This window comes from Chiloscyllium punctatum, chromosome 22, assembly GCF_047496795.1.
Source record: "Chiloscyllium punctatum isolate Juve2018m chromosome 22, sChiPun1.3, whole genome shotgun sequence".
NCBI lineage: Eukaryota > Metazoa > Chordata > Chondrichthyes > Orectolobiformes > Hemiscylliidae > Chiloscyllium > Chiloscyllium punctatum.
In genome coordinates this window covers 51,600,445-51,618,719 of record NC_092760.1, presented here as the reverse complement: position 1 = coordinate 51,618,719, position 18,275 = coordinate 51,600,445, and the positions used below count along the sequence as shown (strand labels likewise).

The window sequence follows — 18,275 nt, the reverse complement described above, 5'->3', positions numbered from 1 at the left end:
TCAGGAACAGTGAAACACAAAACTTGGTTAATCAATCAACCAGGAACACAATTTAAAATTGTTAATGAAAACTCAGATCACTTTAGGGTCTTGTAGGTTGTAAGAAATAGGAGGACGAGGATGCTCTTTAGACCTTTGAGCCAGTTCTACTGATTAACTTAATTCAGTGGTGATTTTGTCATAAGTGTGATGTGCAGACATCAAAACATTGTTTTATAAATTTTATATATTTGTATTAGTGCAGGACAAGAGATTCTGTTACATTGAACGGAAACAGAGGAACATGCACTGTCTGCAGAAAAATAGGAAAATCTAATTTAGCAATCCACATAATCTGGGATACATCAGACATACTCACTTATTGCTGGCCGGTGAAGAGGAAAGCACATCTGACTGCAGTTTGGGAAAGAATCCAAATTCATATTTCCCCTGTCCAATCTTCATATCCAGCAGATGAGGGTGCACAGCAGCATGGTCAACTTTTGCAAGTCTCATTTCAATTGCCTTCTCTGCAGACAACAAGTAAGATCCACGATAGAGAACACAAATCAATTATGATGGCACAAAAATAATGACAAATACTTTGTTTGTGCCCATTAAGCAAAAGTAGAAAATTAATCATTTCAAAGATTTGCAGTATTTTACTGAATCCTAGCACAAGCAGTGCAATTAATTGTTCATAATTAATTAACACAAATATCATGCAATTATATTCTCACCAGATTCTATTAGCTCATAATTTTAATTTTGACACAGCAAAGCATATTATTGAGTGGATTATTCATGCAAAGATTAAATTAAATATCTTTAATGATTTAGTTTGATTGCTATTTTCGAATGACACTGTTAACAACTGTTACAACAGGCACTGGTGGAACACTAATGCTCTAAAGTTTTGTCCTAAGGAAAATGGTTTTGAAATGAGGCTGCTAATTAGGTAGATGTCCTCATGAGTAGTACCAGGTCACAGGCCAAATGATTGCAGTTTTAATCCCAACAAATTATAATTAGCTTATCTCAGACAGTGCAGCAGTCGAGATACTATATGGGATCCTACTACCTCAGAAAGAAATGATTAGAGTTGGAAAGTCAAACAAATTGTGGGAAAAGGAAGGAGGAAAGAAGATGAACAGAACAGGAAAAGTAACGAGACAGGGAAATAAAATAAAAAGGAAAATAGTTGAAATCCTTCAATCACAACAGTTCGTCTGTTGCAAAACAGATAAAAGGTCAGGCAGGCCAATGTGTTTGTGTGATGGTTCTGTGCAAGAGCAACTCAGTTTATGCAAGCCTTCTGCCCTTCCTCATAGTCCATAAAATTTCTTCTCTTCAGGTATGTATCCAATTCTTCTTTTAAAGCCACAGTTGAATTTGCCTCCAGCACACTCTCAGGCAATGAATTCCACACACTAAATGCTCATTGCACAAAAATGTTTTTTTTTACATCTTGCCATTCACATGGCTGTCCTTTGGGTCTCAACATGAATAACAACAGTTCTCTCTACTTACTCTGTCTAAAGCCACCATGACTTTAAACACATCTATCAAGTCACATCCCAACCTTCTCCAAATTGCACCCTGGATCAGTGCTCTGTCCCATGTTAAGCACGATGCTTATCAGTGCAGGACGAAGTTCAGTCTTCTTCTGCACTTTGCAAGGGCACATGCCACCACTGTCTCTTTACTACCTAACAGTTAAAATTGGAATTCAAACTGATAAAATAACTGGAGTCAGAGAAACCAGAAGCACTCTGTCAATAAATTCCTGATTGTACAAGCAAAGTAAAATGCTTTAAAATGGAGTTTCACACCAATGCAGAAGAATTACTGTAATTAGCAAATGAACATTGCAGTTTTCCATTCCAACAACCTGAGACATTATTTTCAAACTTTTTAAAAAATTAGTTCATCTGAAAACATCAAGATAAAGAATTAAAGCACCATGGTCTTAAACTTCGAAAGAGCAAGACCTTTAACTTCTACACAGTTCGTTCAAATAGAACAGTTAGCCTAATTGTGAGGTGTGAAAAGAGGCAGAAACATGCGAAAGTTTAGTGAAAACACATTTCAATTCTCAGTACAATTGATATGAGAAGTATATAACAAATTGTGCAAAATAAATACAATACTTCAGTTCACTGTCTCTGCACACATCAATTTTTCTTATTCTTCATGTCTCTGTAACAGGTTGGAAACAATAGTACTTGGCCAAAACTTAAAGGTAATTTCAATGTCTTATTAGCGAAAACCAGAAGATTACCCAGATAATTCATTTCAGAATTGCTTCCACGTTCATACACTCAGCCTTGAATCAAAATTCAAAGTGTTTGGCATTCCACGCCCCCCCCCCCCGCCGTGAACACACATAAAAAATATTTACAAGTAGTGCCAAATCTTTGATTCCCCACGCCATCGGAATGGTATGTCCTTAGGAATACTTAAGTTTAGATAACTAAACATATAGAAATTTGGTGAAAGGACCAACACAAGCAACACCTTCAGCCTATTAATGTGAGAAACCTGAAGACTACGTTAAATATTGCTGATGGAGATTCAAGATGGAGGCGACCAGTAAGTTTGCCCTGCTGAGCTCTGCACCAGAACAAAGTGTTGCGCTCACTCTCCCTTTATTACGGTGCGGTTGGGGGAGGCGGCAAGAGGTTCTATATTTCTATTCTACCAGGAGTGCCTAGGGTTACAGTATGGATGGGACGATTTGAGTGCCCACTTTTAACTTTCTTGTTGGAGGATGTGTGTATTTTTTCATACTTTGTGTTGTCTGGGGCAGGGGCAAGGTTTCAGCTAAAAGGAACCATGGAGGGGTTAGTGGGTACTATCTGTGCCTCCTGTGGGCAAGAGGGAAAGTCTCCTATCATTTGTGTTATATGTTGTAGAAGTAGCTGTTAGAAGTTTTGATTTCGTAGTTTTGGAAGTTGTATTTTTAAATTTATACAAACGGTTTATTATTTTCACTCTGCGTGCTAGAGGGGAGGTTCTTCCTCCATGGTGGTGGTAGGGGGTGAGGGTCACAGACTGTTTCGGTTAGCCATTCATTTTTGTGGTGCACCTGGAATGTTAAGGGGAGTAATTCACCAATTGAGAGAGAAAAGATACTTTCAAGCCTTAGGAAAGAGAGGGTCGATGTAGCCTTGCTGCAAGAAACACATTTAACTGATAAGGAGCACATGAAGTTGCAACAGGGAGAATTCAGACAGGTGTTTTTCTCATCCTTTTATTTGAAAAAGTAGAGGGGGTTGTTATACTCACCCAGAAGAATCTCCCATTTCAAATGTTAGACCAAATTAAGGATGAATATGGGTGGTTTCTAATTCTTAAAGCTTTAATACATGGAGAGGAATATGGGATTTTGAATGTATATTGCCCCCTGGCACATCCCCTCAAATTTTTAACGGATGCGCTTTCCAGGTTGATGGCCCTTGGGGCGCATCATACAATTATAGGGACAGACTTTAAACATCTTATTGACCCCGAAGTGGACAGGATATCTTGAGGTCTTGTGGGTATGTCCCTGCAATCCAGGCAGTTGGTGGACCCGAACAGGGAGCTGGGGTTGGTGAATGTGTGGAGATGACTTCACCCCGAAGGTAGGGATTTCACTTTTTTCACTAATCCACGTAAGTACCACACCAGAATTGACAGGTTTTTTTGTCCCATTGATCTTTTTGAATTCAGTGCTGTCTTGCAGAAGAGGGAACATAGCCATTTCTGATCATGCAGCAGTATACATAGAGGTCAAGGCCGGTGGTACCGGGATAGGCTCCCAGAACTGGCACATGGACTCTTTCCTCTTGAAAAATGGCAAGTTTGTACAGTATTTTTCGCTGGAAGTTGAAATCTTTTGGGACATTATTTTGGGTTCAGCCAGCAATCCATCAGTCGTCTGGAAGACTGCCAAGACCTCTGCACGGGGATGGATAATTTCTTACTTGGTGACCTGGAAGTGGCAGAGTGGAGAGCAGCAGTGTTTGCTCGAGGCTCACCTCAAAGCAGCTGAGACAGCATACTTTGACAGACTGTCTGTAACCAAATTGCAGCGGATTATAGCCCTTAGGGCTGCTTTGAATGCTGCACTCACCCAGACAGCAAAAAGGGAAATCGCTTTGCGAAACAGAGGTTATTTGAGTATGGTGATAAACTGGGTAGATATCTAGTGTACCTGGCCAGAAAGAAGAATGCCCCCAATTGATCACATACATCAGAGAGTGTGCTTGTACTCTTACTTGCAAAGCCAAAAAAGATTAATGCAACATTTAGTAAGTTCTACTCTGAGCTGTACCGTTCAGAGGGCTGTGAGGACAGATTGTTGAAGAAGGAGTCCTTTAAGACCCTGGACCTTCCGGGTGTAACTTCAGATCAGGGTCCTTTCTGAATGCCCCTTGACAATCCAGGAAATACTAGAGGCGGAGAAGCAGCTCCAGAGTGGTGAAGCACCTGGCCCAGACAGACTTCAAAGTGAGTTTTATAAGGAGTTTATAGATCATGCTGGTCATGCCACTCTGGGATATGTACAATGGCACATACAATCAGGACTGCCTCCCATCCTCTCTTACAAAAGCAAATATTTTTCTTATTCTTAAGAAAGGGAAAGCCCCAGAGGATTGCACTTTGTACAGGCCCATTACGGAATGTGGATTTTATAATTCTGTCGAAAATGCTGGCATTAAGGTTGGAGAGGGTTTTGCCTTTCATTGTAAAGGAGGACCAGACAAATTTTATCAAGGGTCGTAGGTATACTAATAATATTTTTAAAAAAAGAGTATCAGACATGGTCCAGGTAAGCCAGCAAGGTTTGATTCCAGGCTTGGTAGTCTCCCTGGATGCAGAGAAAGCATTTGACTGGGTGGAGTAGCATACCTCTTTTCTGTACTGGAGCGGTTTGGTCTTGGAGGGTTTTTTGCCAAGTGGGTGGCCACCCAAAAGCAGCAGTTCTCACTAACTGTATAAGGCCGGATAATTTTCATATCAGCAGAGGTAGCGACAAGAGTGTCCAACATAATTGCCCTGGAAGTAAGGTCAGGCAGGCATAAGATTACCCTCGATGCAGATGACGTTCTTCTCTTTTTAACTGATCCGATGACATCTGTGCCCTGTTTAATACAAGTGATTAATCTATTTGGTTTATTCCCAGGGTATAAAATAAATTTTATGAAGTTGGGGATCATGCCTGTGTGGCTTTACTAGAATATCCGATTTTGGGGATGGAAACCATTTCCCTTTCAGGTGGGAGCAGAGAGATTTCCTGTATTTAGGCAATTTTATCACCCTGGCCTTCAATGATATAAATCTAATTTTGTACAGTTGCTAGAGAAGATAAGGCAAGGCCTTCAGCGCTGGGAGAATCTTCCGAAATCTTGGTTGGGTAGAATAGCTCTGGTCTAAATGCATGTTCTACCTCGCTTATTATATCCCATGTGAATGCTCCCTTTAATGCTGCCTTGGGAAGCACGATGGAGGCTTTACAGTTGGCTTGGATCTTTCATCTGGCATCACAAGTGGCCTCTTAAGCTGAACAAATTGCAGCCTCCGCAGGGGATGGGAGATTTGGATTTCCTGGACTTTAAGAAATATCAATTGAGTTCCTTATTATCCTATGTGGCCGACTGAGCCTGCCAGGACCTGCAGTCAATTTGGTTGGACATCCAGGCCTCCCAGACAAAATGCCCCCTCATCAATTTGTTGTTTATGGACAAGATGAGGACTGTTATGGACCATTGCAGAAACCTGATTGTTCTTAACATGGTTAAAGCATGGCGAATGATGCGGCAAGTGAGGTCAACTTACAAAAAACTTCCCCTTTCCCATTGTGTGAATGTTAGGATTACGGCCAGGGTCGTTGGACTCTGGCTTTAAGATTTGGGAGTCTAGAGGAATCTCCTGTTTGGGAGATTTATTTGACGGGGAGGTGATGATGTCTTTCAAACAGCTGAGTCAGAAATATGAGCTATCCAGGAGGGACCTCTTTCTTTACTTTCAGGTTAGGGACTTTCTACAGAAAAAGTTAGTCCCTATAGGTCGGATTTGGAGAGGACGGTGCTCCTGTCTACGGGCACTCTCTCGGTCAGCACCCTCTAATCACTTGTTAGGAAGTAATGTTGTTTTGAAGGACATTGAGTGGCTAGGCGGAATCTGGACTCGGGAATTGGGGGTGGAAATCTCGTCAGAGGTGTGGGAGGATATCTGGGAGAACGTAAGGAAGATTGAAATTTGTAACAGGATGCAGGCTATGCAACTGAAGGTACTCCACATAGCTCATTTGGCACTGGAGCAGCTTGTGAAATTTAAGACAGGAGCGTTCCCAATGTGCCCCAAATGGAAAACAGATGCTGGCACTCTTACTCATTCCATGTGATCATGCCACAAGCTTCGTAGGTATTGGGGTGTCATAGTGACTGTTTTGGAAGAGGTCTTGGGAACTAAGGTTAAGTTGGTTCCAGTGTCCCTCCTCTTGGGTTTGCCAAATCTCCCCTCTTTGGACGTACATGGGAAGAAACTGTTTAATAGTCTTTCATTCTGAGCAAGGAAGAATATTCTAATGAGCTGGGTGGCAGAGAATCCCCCGAGACTTTCGGGCTAGTGTTGATAAGTTATTGAGCACATCCCCCTGGACTTCCTTACGAGTATGGTGCACCAGAAAATGGAACTGTTTTATAGAACATGGCAGCCCTTCCTGAATTATATAGATGCAGACTTGTCAGCTAAATTGTTCAGGGCCTTTGTGTAGTCATGAGGGCTATGTCTAGCAGTCCAGGAGCCCGTGGGTTGGGGGAGTCCTGAACAAATACAAGTTTGCTTACTAATGCTCCCGGTGGTGGGGAGCTTTGGTAGGGTTGTACTGAGTGCAGTAACTTAGCTGAATATAACTTAATTTGCCTTGGTTTAATTTTTTTTCTTAGTTATTTATTGAATTGTACATTTTGTACTTTTTTTTCCTCTCCTCAGTAGTTTGTGGAGTAGAGTAGTAGTTTGTTTTCTGTTATTGTCATTATATTATAAAAGGTTGTTATACTATTTTGTAGTGACTTTGTAATTTTGTATCTTTTTTCCTCAATAAAAATATTTACCAAAAAAAAATTGATGATGTGTACTATGACTTAAATTCTGGAATGCTTATAGACTTTGACAATTATTTTTCCATTGAAAATATGGTTAAATCTCTCGATTTTGTCTCTTAATACATCTCTCTGATTAAAGGGAAGTGCATTTGTCCTGTTCCTGGATATCCACACACAACCCACTCTGTGTAAAGATGTTGTCCCTCATATGTCAACTAAACTGTCCACACTAACCCCATTTCCCTGCACTTGGCCCATATCGATCTAATCCTTGCCTATCTGTATATTTGTCCAAATGCCTTTTAAATATTGGTAATGTACCCGCCTCAACCATTTCCGCTAGCAGCTCATTCCATGTGTATCACCCTCTGTGTAAAAACATTGCCCAAAGGTTCCCTTTTATTCTTTCCCTTCTAACCTTAACTGATGCCCTCTTGTCCTTGATTCTCCAACCCTGGGAAGAAGACTGAGTGCATTCACTCAATCCATACCTCTCATGATGTTATACACCTCTACAAAAAGATCCCCCCATCAGTCTCCTATGCTCTGAAGAAAAACGTTCTAGCCTGTCCAACCTCTCCCTAAAATTCAGACAATAGAGTCCAGACAACAAATTTCTTTTGCACTCTTTCCAGTTTAATAACATCCTTCCTACAACAAGATGACCAAAACTGAAAAGAATACTTCACGTGCAGCCTCACTAACATCTTGTGTAAATGCAATACAACTTCCCAACTTTTATACGCAATGCCCTATCTTCTTAAAATCTTTCTTCTCTCACCTTAAAAATATGGTCCTGCCCCACCCTAGGGAAAAGACACCTGCCATTCACCTTGCAACTTTAAAAACCTCTATCTGGTCACCATTCAACCCTAGTCATGTTGCAGCTTTTTAGGTCACTGCACTAAGTTCTGGTGTAGGAAAGATGTTGTTAAACTTGAAAGCATTCAGAAAAGATTTACAAGAATGTTGCCAGGGTTAGAGGGTTTGAGATATTGCAAGATGCTGAATAGGCTGGGGCTATTTTCCCTGGAGCATCAGAGGCTGAGAGGCGACCTTGTCGAAGTTTATAAAATCATAAATAGCATGGATAGGATAAATAGTCAAGGTCTTTTCCCCAGGATAGGAGAGTCAAAAACATGGGGCATAGGTTTAGAGTCAGAGGGTAAAGATTTAAAAGGGACCGAAGGGCTAACTAATTCACACAGAGGGTGGGGCATATAAGGAATAAACTGCCAGAGGAAGTGGTGAAGGCTGACACAATTGCAACATTTAAAAGGCATCTGGATCGGTATATGAATAAGAGGTGTAAGATGGACCAAATGCTGACATAAGGAACTAGATTAATTTAGGATATCTGGTCAGCATAAACAAGTTGAACCAGTGTCTGTTTTCATACTAAACAGCTCTATGACTCCTACGCTTCAGTGAAAAAAGTCCCAATCTATCCAGCCTCACCTTATAACTCAAACCTTCCATTCCCAGAATGATCATGGTAAATCTTTTCTGAACCCTCTCCAGCTCAATAATACCTTCCTATAACAGGGCAGCCAGAATTGTACACAATACTCCAGAAGAGGCCTCACCGACGTCCTGTACTACCTCAATCTGACATCCCAACTCCTATACTCAAGGGTCTGAGCAATTAAGGCAGGCATGCTAAAAGCCTTCTTAACTACATGCGATGTAGACTTCAAAGAATTGTGTCTGAACCCCTAAGTCTCTCTGTTCTACAACACTACCGAAGGCCCTACTTTTAATTGTATAAGTCTTGCCCTGGTTTGTTTTACCAAAACGCAATACTTCACATTTATCCAACTTAAACTCCACCTGCCACTCCTCAGTCCCTTGACACAATTGATCAAGATCTCTTTGTAATCTTAGATAGCCTTCTTTAGTGTCCACTATACCACCAATTTTGGTGTCATCCACAAACTTTCTAACCATGTCTTCCAATATTCTCATCTCAATAATTTATGTGAATGACAAATAAAAATGGACCCAGCACTGATCCCTGCAGAACACTGCTGGCAACAGGCCTCCAGTCCAAAAAAAACAACCATCCAGCACCACTCTGTCTCCTGCCATTATCTCATATGATCTAACTTTCCTAATTATTCTACAATGCAGAACCTTGTCAAAGGCTTTAATAAAATCGAAGTAAACAAAATCTCAATCTTTTTCAATCAAGTTTGAGAGACACTATTTCCCTTACACAAAAGCCATGCTAACTATCCCTAATCTTTCCTTGCCTCTCCAAATCTATATAAACCCTATCTTTCAGAATCACCTCCAATAACTTACCCACCACTGAAGTCATTCTCACAGATCTATAGTTCCCAGGCTTCTCCTTACATCCCTTCTGAAACAAAGGCAGAACATTACCCACTTTCCAGTCATCCAGCACCTCACCCGCAGTTATAGATGATAACAACTATTTCTACAAGGGGCTCTGCAACTTCCTCCATAACTTCCCAAAACATGTGTTCCACTGTCAGAGTAAAATGCATTGTTAGCATCAATTGGAACGGATGGATTCTCCTGCCTCTGTAATGGATGAATTCTAGATTGGTGTCATCTGACACTATGTTAAATCAAATCTAGATTACAGATCTGATTGTCAGCATTACATGATATTGCTGAAAATAAATGACATGGTGTCAAAACTTTTTGTCTTGTACTTAACAGAAGAGAGGAGAGATTGCTCATTTTCAAAAAGAAAGCAACAATTAATATTGCATGAGGAAAAAGGATGTTGATCAGTTGGCAACATATTTGTGAAAGATTAGTCATGAAAAATACACATGGACAAAAGTATCCCATGCTTTTGTTCAACTCAATAAGGAAATAATATTTGGGCATGATCCACTTGCTTGCAGAGGACAGGTGCCAATATAGGAATATATAAATAGTTTCCAGCAAAATACATGAGCAGCATTAGGAAACAAATTGATTTCCTTTTACCTTTAAAACATTTTTAAGATAAAGTTACCATAGCACTATTGTACCACAGGACTGCTCCTCTCATTAGCTAGAGATGATTGATAGTGGTTGAACCTGAGTCACCATGTCTCAGTCAATAGGAGAGCTTGAGAAGGAAATTTCTTCAAGGTAATCTCAGCTGGTATGAGAAATGAACCCATTTTATTGGCATCACTCTGCATCACAAACCAATTATCCAACCAATTTAGCTAACCAACTCCCTGATTGTACTATAATTCACAGCACATTTTGCATTTTCAGCAAGTGCTATCCAAATGCAACAAACATTAGGCATAATGTTCAAGTTTTGCAAGCATGTGCTGGACAAGTACAGTCAAAACTCTGTCTCTTGTAAGAAGGACATATTACTTTCATTAAAAAAATCACAACACCAGGTTATAGTCCAACAGATTTATTTGGAAGCACTAGTATAAGATCGTCTGACACAGAATTTATAGCAAAAGTTTACAGTCATTCTAAAAAAAAATGAGAGACTTAACGAACAATCCAGGTCTTTTTCAAGACATAATTTCAGTTACATCACATTGTAACCTTTTGCATCAAATTCTGTGTCTTCGATCTTATACTCCACAACCACCTGATGAAGGAACAGTGCTCCGAAAGCTAGTGCTTCCAAATAAACCTGTTGGACTACAACCTGGTGTTGTGTGATTTTTAACTTTGCACACTCCAGTCCAACACTGCACTGTCAAATCAGGACATATTATTTGATATGGTCAACCACTTTTGGGACAAATGGTTTATGTACTTCATACTATACTGGTACTGAAATTCATATACTACATTACTTAATTGCAAGGTATGCAGAACATCATTTTGGTTTGATAGCAGCACTCTGTTAATGGAAAATACCGGTCAAGTTGCTACTACATTGTAGGAATATGAAACAATTTACTGTAATCATTGCACAAAGATTTGAGGTACCTTACCATTCCAGCATAATTTAGAGTCAAGGCAAATCATGAAGTTTTTAAAACAGCATGGAAACTCTTCAACCCATTCTGTCTGCTCAAATCATCAAATATCCATCCCTTTTAATCTTTAATCTGCCTCTAATTTGAAACAAACTGGGAACTTTTATTGGGCAAAATTGGCAATTTAGGCTGATACATGAATATGCCTGATGCAAAGCAAGCAATAATCAATTTGGGTTGCCATTTAACAACAGGATGATTTTGATACAGCTGTTTTGTTATCACAGTTACATAGTTACAAATTTGCCAATAAAATCAATCCGATAGCAAATGGAGCAGTAGAATCTCAATGTGCAAATGAACAAGTGAAGATAGGCTTACAGGAGACAATAACAGTAAAATCTTTAGTGAATTTTTCAAACAGCACATTGGGAGAAGAAGCTTGTTAGATTGAGTGGAATGTAATGCATGGGAAGAAATTCAAACATAGTAAACATATCACTTGCTTATTGAGAACATGTAAGAAGCTGTGTGGGATAATTCGATTAAAAACATACTTCTGAAGAAAGTAAATAAAAATGTTAGTGAAAACTAGGCATAGATCACTGCCATCTCTTTGGGCAGATAAAATGCCACTAAAGTTGAATTTAACTGCAGGAGCTACTCAGTTAAATGAATACAAATCTATACAAAGGAGTGAAATTAGTGCGACCTACCAGCAGCAGCTTCAGCACTAAAAATAACAATGATAAATCTATCCCTACCAACTCTGCAAAGTCATCGTTATTAATGTCTGGGGCTTGCACCAAAATTGGGAGAAGTCAAGCAACAGCCAGATACTGTTAAGGTATGATCCTCTGGGCATAACTATGTCCCAATCACCACCATCATCATCCATAAGTATATCTTCTCTGGCACACCTGGCAGGACAGATCCACCACAGCTGGTAATGTAATGGTATACAGTTGGCAGTGAGTTGCCAAAGGAGTGATTAACATTGACTCCACACTCCATGAAGTCTCATGGTATGAGGTCAAATATGGGCAAGCATACCTCCTGCCAATTACTAACTATGGTTCTTTGCTAATGAATAAGTATTCCTCGATACGAAAAGGCACAGAATGTATTCTAGTACGGGTATTTTAATGCCCATCACTCAGACAGGCTCAATAGCATCAACACTGATTGAATTATGAGATGTCACTGCTGGAACTGCAATAAGAAGTGAGGCAAACAACAAGATAGAAAACTTGTCTATTTACCAATCTCTTGGCATGTATCCATAATAATATTGGTAGAAGTGACCATAATAGTCCTTATAAAAACAAACCCCTTCTTCAGGGCGAGGATACTTCCTATAACTTTGTGTGACATTACCATCATGCTGAATGGTATAGATTTCACACAGATCCAATAACTCAAAACTGGTCATTTATTAGATACCATAGGCCATTAGCAGCTGTAAAATTGTATTAAACTTCAATCTGTGATCTTGTGGCGTAATAGATAGGAGTGCAGCCTGGGAAGGGTTCTGAGGGTTTTGGCTGATGCGAAACTGTATGGTGATGTCACAGGAGGGCTGTGATTTGATTGGCTAAATTTTAAACTTGTATTAAATTGAATCTTGTTAATTTATTAGTTACAACTTGCATAAGCAGATATACAAAAACAGTTAAAAATTGAAACAAAAAACAAATTCAAAACTAATTAAATAATGGATGGACAGTCAGGTGATGAGATGTTTTTGCATGATGTGGGAGCATGTGAACCCCACTGTGGTTCCCAGTGACCATGTCAGTAATAAATGTTGGTTGCCGAAAGAAGTCCAGCTCAGAGTTGGTGAGCTGGAGTCTGAGCTGCAAACATTGTGACACATCAGGGAGAGGGGAGAGTTACCTGGATATTGTGTTTCAGGAGACTGTCACACCCCTTAGACTAGCTAACTCAAATTCAGCTAATGGTCAGGGAGAGGAGGATGCGACTGTGAATGAGGCAGTAGAGTTGCAGGAGCCTCAGCCCGTCATTGTCAAACAGGTTCAAGAATTTTTCTCCCTGTGTCGATGGGAAAGGGGTCTGCAGGGAGGATGAGCCAACTGACAGCAGCACCATGTTGCAGGGAGCCATTCAAGTGGGGGAGAGAAGAGAAATGTTGTTGTAATTTGGGATAGTATAATTAGAGGCATAAACACTGTTCTCGGTGACCAGGATCGAGAGTCCCAAAGATTGTGTTGCCTGCCTAGTCACAGGTTCAGGATCATTCATCTGGGCTGCAGAGGAACTTGGAGGAGGAGGTTAAAGATCCAGTGGTTGTGGTCCACGTAGGTACCAATAACATAGCTAAAACTAGGGCAGAGGTTCTGCTAAAGGAGTATGGGCAGCTAGGAACTAAATTCAAATGCAGAACCAAAAAGGTAATAATCTCTGGATTACTACCTGAGCCACGAGCTAATTAGCACTGGGTCAATAAGATAAAGCAGGTAAATGCATGACTCAAAGATTGGTGTGGGAAAATGGGTTTGAATTCATGGGACACTGGCACCAGTACTGGGGGAAAAGGGACCTGTTGCGATGGGATGGTCTTCATCTGAAATGTGATGGGACCACAGTGCAAGCGTATTGCATAACTAGGGGTAAGTAGGGCTGTAGACAGGGCTTTAAACTAAATGGAAAGGGTGGGGGTGGTGGTGTCAGTTTTAGGAGAAATTAGAAAACCTGAATTAAAGGAAGAGGTAAGAGTGAAGAACTCAGGAGAGGTTATTAAAATCTCCAGCACAAACACAAATACCACAGGGTGTTTGGAGTGGGTCAGACCACATTTGGAGTATTGTGAACAGTTTTGGGCCCCATCCCTCAGGAAGGATGCACCGGCATATTCAGAGGAGGTTCATGAGAATGGTCCAGGAATGAACAGTTTAACATATGAGGCAAAGTGAGGACTGCAGATGCTGGAAATCAGAGTCTAGATTAGAGTTGTGGTGGAAAAGCACAGCAGGTCAGGCAGCATCCGAGGAGCAGGAAAATCGACTTTTCGAGCAAAAGCCCTTCATCGGGAATTAAGGCAGGGAGCCTCCGGGTGGAGAGACTAGGAACCAAAGGCACAGCTTTAGAGTAAAGGGAGGACCTTTTCAAATGGAGATAAGGAGAAATTTCTTCAACCTGTGAGTGGCAAATCTATGGAATTCATTGCTACACAAGGCTGTGGAGGCCAGGTCTTCCAGTATATTTAACAGTGAGTTAAATAGGTTCTTGAGTATCAAGGGTCACAGGAAGAAAGCGGGAAAATGGGGTTGAGAAACTGATCCATGAGTGAATGGCAGAGCAGATGCGATGTTCTGAATGGCCTAATTTCTGCTTCTATGTCTTATGGTCTTAAGATTTCTCACTCTTATCAGTACCATCAAGCCAGGGATTCTACTCTGATTCAAAGAAGAGTACAGGAGGACACATCTAAAAATACCATCAAAATCTTGGTCATTACTATTGACCAGAAACTGAACTGGACTCTCAACAGAAGTAGTGTAGCTACAACAACAGGTCAGATCTAAGAATCTGGCAACAAGTAATTCACCTTCTGACTCTCCATACTCTGATCACCATCTAGAAAGCAAAAATCAGGAGTGTGATGGAATATACTCCACTTGTCTACATGAGTGTAGCTCCAACGACATACAAAATCCATGAACACTGCAATCTTAAAAGAGGGCAGCAGATTCATGGGAATGCCATATATTGGTTCCCCTCCAAGTCACACACATCCTGACTTCGAAATATCTTGCCATTCCTTCAGTGTTGCTGGGTCAAAATCCTGGAACACCATCCATAATGGCATTGGGAGTCAATGTACAGCAAATAGACTGCAATGTTTCAAGAAGGCAGCTTGCCACCACTGTCTTAAGGACAACTAGAGATGGGAAATAAACGGTGGCCCAGCCAGCAACACCTGCATCCTACAAATGAAGTTTCAAAAAGGTGTCACCAACATAGCAGATATCTCTGGGGTCTTGACAGTAGTACCTTATTCAGGAAACGCTACAGCAAGATACCTTCAGTCTTCAAGAAGACAATTCAGTTTCAACATGAGTTCCCCACAAAGATGCTTCAAAACCTGAGCATTCCTTTCTTTTTGGCAATCTTACCCAACTCAAAATACAGAATTAACTCAAAGCCATTAAAACCCAGTCATAAAAACTCAGTTCAAGCAAATAAGACCAGCAATTATTTGGAACCATGTGGTTTCCAAGAAAGGCCTTATTGAAAATAATGTTCCACCGTCCTTTCATTGACTTGAGGGAAAAAAAATTAGGTTTCTTCACAATCCTTTGAACTCAAGTCAACAAAAACTATTGAATATGAAGCCACCATAATGTCAACCTTGTTAAGCTACAACACAAGATTATTTGCCTTCACACAACAGAAGCAATATGTGACAGACACAGCTAAACAACCCACAACCAACAGAGCAGGTTTAAGCTCTGCAGTCCTGCTTCATCCAGCCATGAATGGTGGTGAACAGTTAAACAATAGGAAATGGCAGCTCTAGAAATACCACATCCTCACCGATGAGGGAGCACAGTATCTCAGTACAAACGTCAAACCTAAAGCATTATAATCAGGAGTACAAAGTTGATAATTCAGCTCGAGACCCAGGCTAACCATATAGACACTCATCGTTTGTGGCAAGATTTACAAGACATAACAGGCTGCAAAGTGATGTTGAAAAGAATCGCAGGCAAGAGTACATCATTGCCTGATAAGCAAAATAGATTCCACCCTTGCACTGAACAGATGGGCAGTGAAACATGCCTTGGATGCACTTGTACCCTCGGTCACTGCTGCAAATATGAGATCAGCCTTCATAAGGGTGAAGCCACTGAAAGTGACTGACTCAGAGGGAGTCTCCGGCCATGCACTCAGATCCTGCGTGGACCAGCTGGCAGCAGTATTTGCAGACAGCTTCAACCTCTCCTTTCTACAATCTGAAATCCCCACCTGTTTAAAGAAGATCACCATCATCCCAGTGTCAAAGAAAAATAATGCAACATAATGATGACTGTCCCATTGTTCTGATGCTCATAATTACAAAGTGCTTCGACAGTTTGGTCATGGCTCACATCAACTGGAGCGTCCCAGATTGACTTGATCTCTTGAAATCTGCCGACAGTGCAACTGGTCCACCGCAGTTCCCAGGCCATATACTCATCGCTGGAAAATCTGGACAACAAGGATACCTATATCAGGCTCCTACTTACGGACTACAACTCTGCCTTTGATATCAATAATTCCAAACAAACTCATTGCCAAACTCCATAATCTAGGTCTTTGTTCCCCACTCTGTAACTGGATTCTTGACTTCCTGACCAACAGACCACAGTCAGTAAATTAAGGCCCCACAATAATTCTCAACATCAGTGCCCCACAAGGTTGCACCCTCAGCCCCCTGCTATACTCCTTATATACATATAACTGTGTGGCCAAATTCCACACCAACTCCATTGACAAGTTTACTGATTGCACCAGCCTTGTGGGTCAGATCTCAAAATGATGACAAGATCTGCTTTGTTACCTGTGCCATGTGCGAGCGAGGCAAGGAATACGGAGAGAGAGCAGTTGAACAAGTGACTACAGGGATGGTGCAGGAGGGAGAGATTCAGATACCCAGATACTTGGGGCTCATTCTGGGGTAGGTGGAACCTTTATAAATGGGATGGTCTACACCTGAACCACAGAGGTACCAAAATCCTGGGGGTGAAGTTTGCTAATCTCTTTGGGAGGGTTTAAACTAATTTAGCAAGGGGATAGGAACCTGAATTGTGGCTCCAGTGTCCAGGAGGTTGAGAGTAGTGAGGTCAGAATAAGGTTTCAAGGTTGCAAGAGTGTACCAGAAGGCAAGAGGTGGTTTGAAGTGTGTCTGTTTCAATACCAGGGGCATCCGGAATAAGGTGGGTGAACTTGCAGCATGGGTTGCTACCTAGGACTTCGATGTTGTGGCCATTTAGGAGACATGGAGAGAGCAGGGACAGGAATGGTTGTTGCAGGTTCCAGGGTTTAGATGTTTCACTAAGAACAGGGAAGGTGCTAAAAGAAGGGGAGGTGTGGCATTGTTAATCAAGGGCAATATTATGGTGGCAGAAAGGACATTTGATGAGGACTCGTGTACTGAGGTAGTATGGGCTGAGGTTAGAAACTGGAGAGGTCAACCTGTTGGGAGTTTTCTACAGGCCTCCAAAAAGTTCCAGAGATGTACAGGAAAGGGTTGCAAAGACGATTCTGGATAGGAGCAAAGAAACATGGTAGTTGTTATCGGAGACTTTAACTTTCCAAATATTGACTGGAAACACTATACTTTAAATGGGTCATTTTTGTCCAGTGTGTGCAGTAGGGTTTCCTGACACAGTATGTAGATAGGCCAACAACAGGCGAAACCACATTGGATTTACTGGGTAATGAACCTGGCCAGGTGTTAGATTTGGAGGTAGGTGAGCACTTTGGTGATAGTGACCGCAATTCGGTAATGTTTACTTTGGCAACAGAAAAGAATAGGTATATACCGCAGGACAAGAATTATAGCTGGGAGAAAGGCAATTATGGTGTGATTAGGCAAGATTTAGGATGCATAGAATGGGGAAGGAAACTGCAGTGGATGGGCACAATTGAAATGTGGATCTTGTTCAAGGAACAGCTCCTGCATTTCTTTGAAAAGTATGTACCTGTCAGGCAGGGATGAAGTGGTCGAGCGAGGGAACCATGGTTTACGAAGTAAGTTGAATCTTTTGTCAAGAGGAAGAAGGAGGCTTCTGTAAAGATGAAACATGAAGGCTCAGTTAGGGTGCTTGAGAGTTACAAGTTGGCCAGGAAGGACCTAAAGAGAGCTAAGAAGACCCAGGAAAGGACATGATAAGTCTTTCACAGATAGGATGAAGGAAAACCCTAAAGCTTTCTATAAGTATGTCAGGAATAAAAGAACGACAAGAGAAAGATTCGGGCCAGTCAAAGACAGCAATGGGAAGTTGTGCGTTGAGTCCGAGGCACTAATTATGTTTGGTTAGTATTCACACAACAAAAAGGCAATCTTGCCAATGAGAATACTGAGATACAAGCTATGAGACTAGACGGGTTTGAGGTTCAGAAGGAGGAGGTGTTAGCAATCCTGGAAAATATGAAAATAGATAAGTCCCCTGTGCTGGATGGGATTTATCCTAGGATTCTCTGGGAAGCTAGGGAGGAGATTGCAGACCCTTTGGTTATGATCTTTATGTCATCATTGTCTACAGGAATAGTGCCAGAA

The 18,275-nt window shown here is 41.1% G+C and overlaps 1 protein-coding gene across 2 annotated transcripts in view; it reads right to left on the bottom strand.

Annotated features, from left to right (window-relative positions):
* dennd5a (DENN/MADD domain containing 5A) overlaps window positions 1-18,275 on the bottom strand; it is a 257,488-nt gene that overhangs the window by 85,301 nt on the left and 153,912 nt on the right. For both annotated transcript variants that reach the window (XM_072592284.1, XM_072592285.1), the window contains one exon: window positions 359-509. In XM_072592284.1, coding sequence (XP_072448385.1) covers window positions 359-509 — 151 coding nt within the window. The remainder of the gene's footprint in view (window positions 1-358; window positions 510-18,275) is intronic.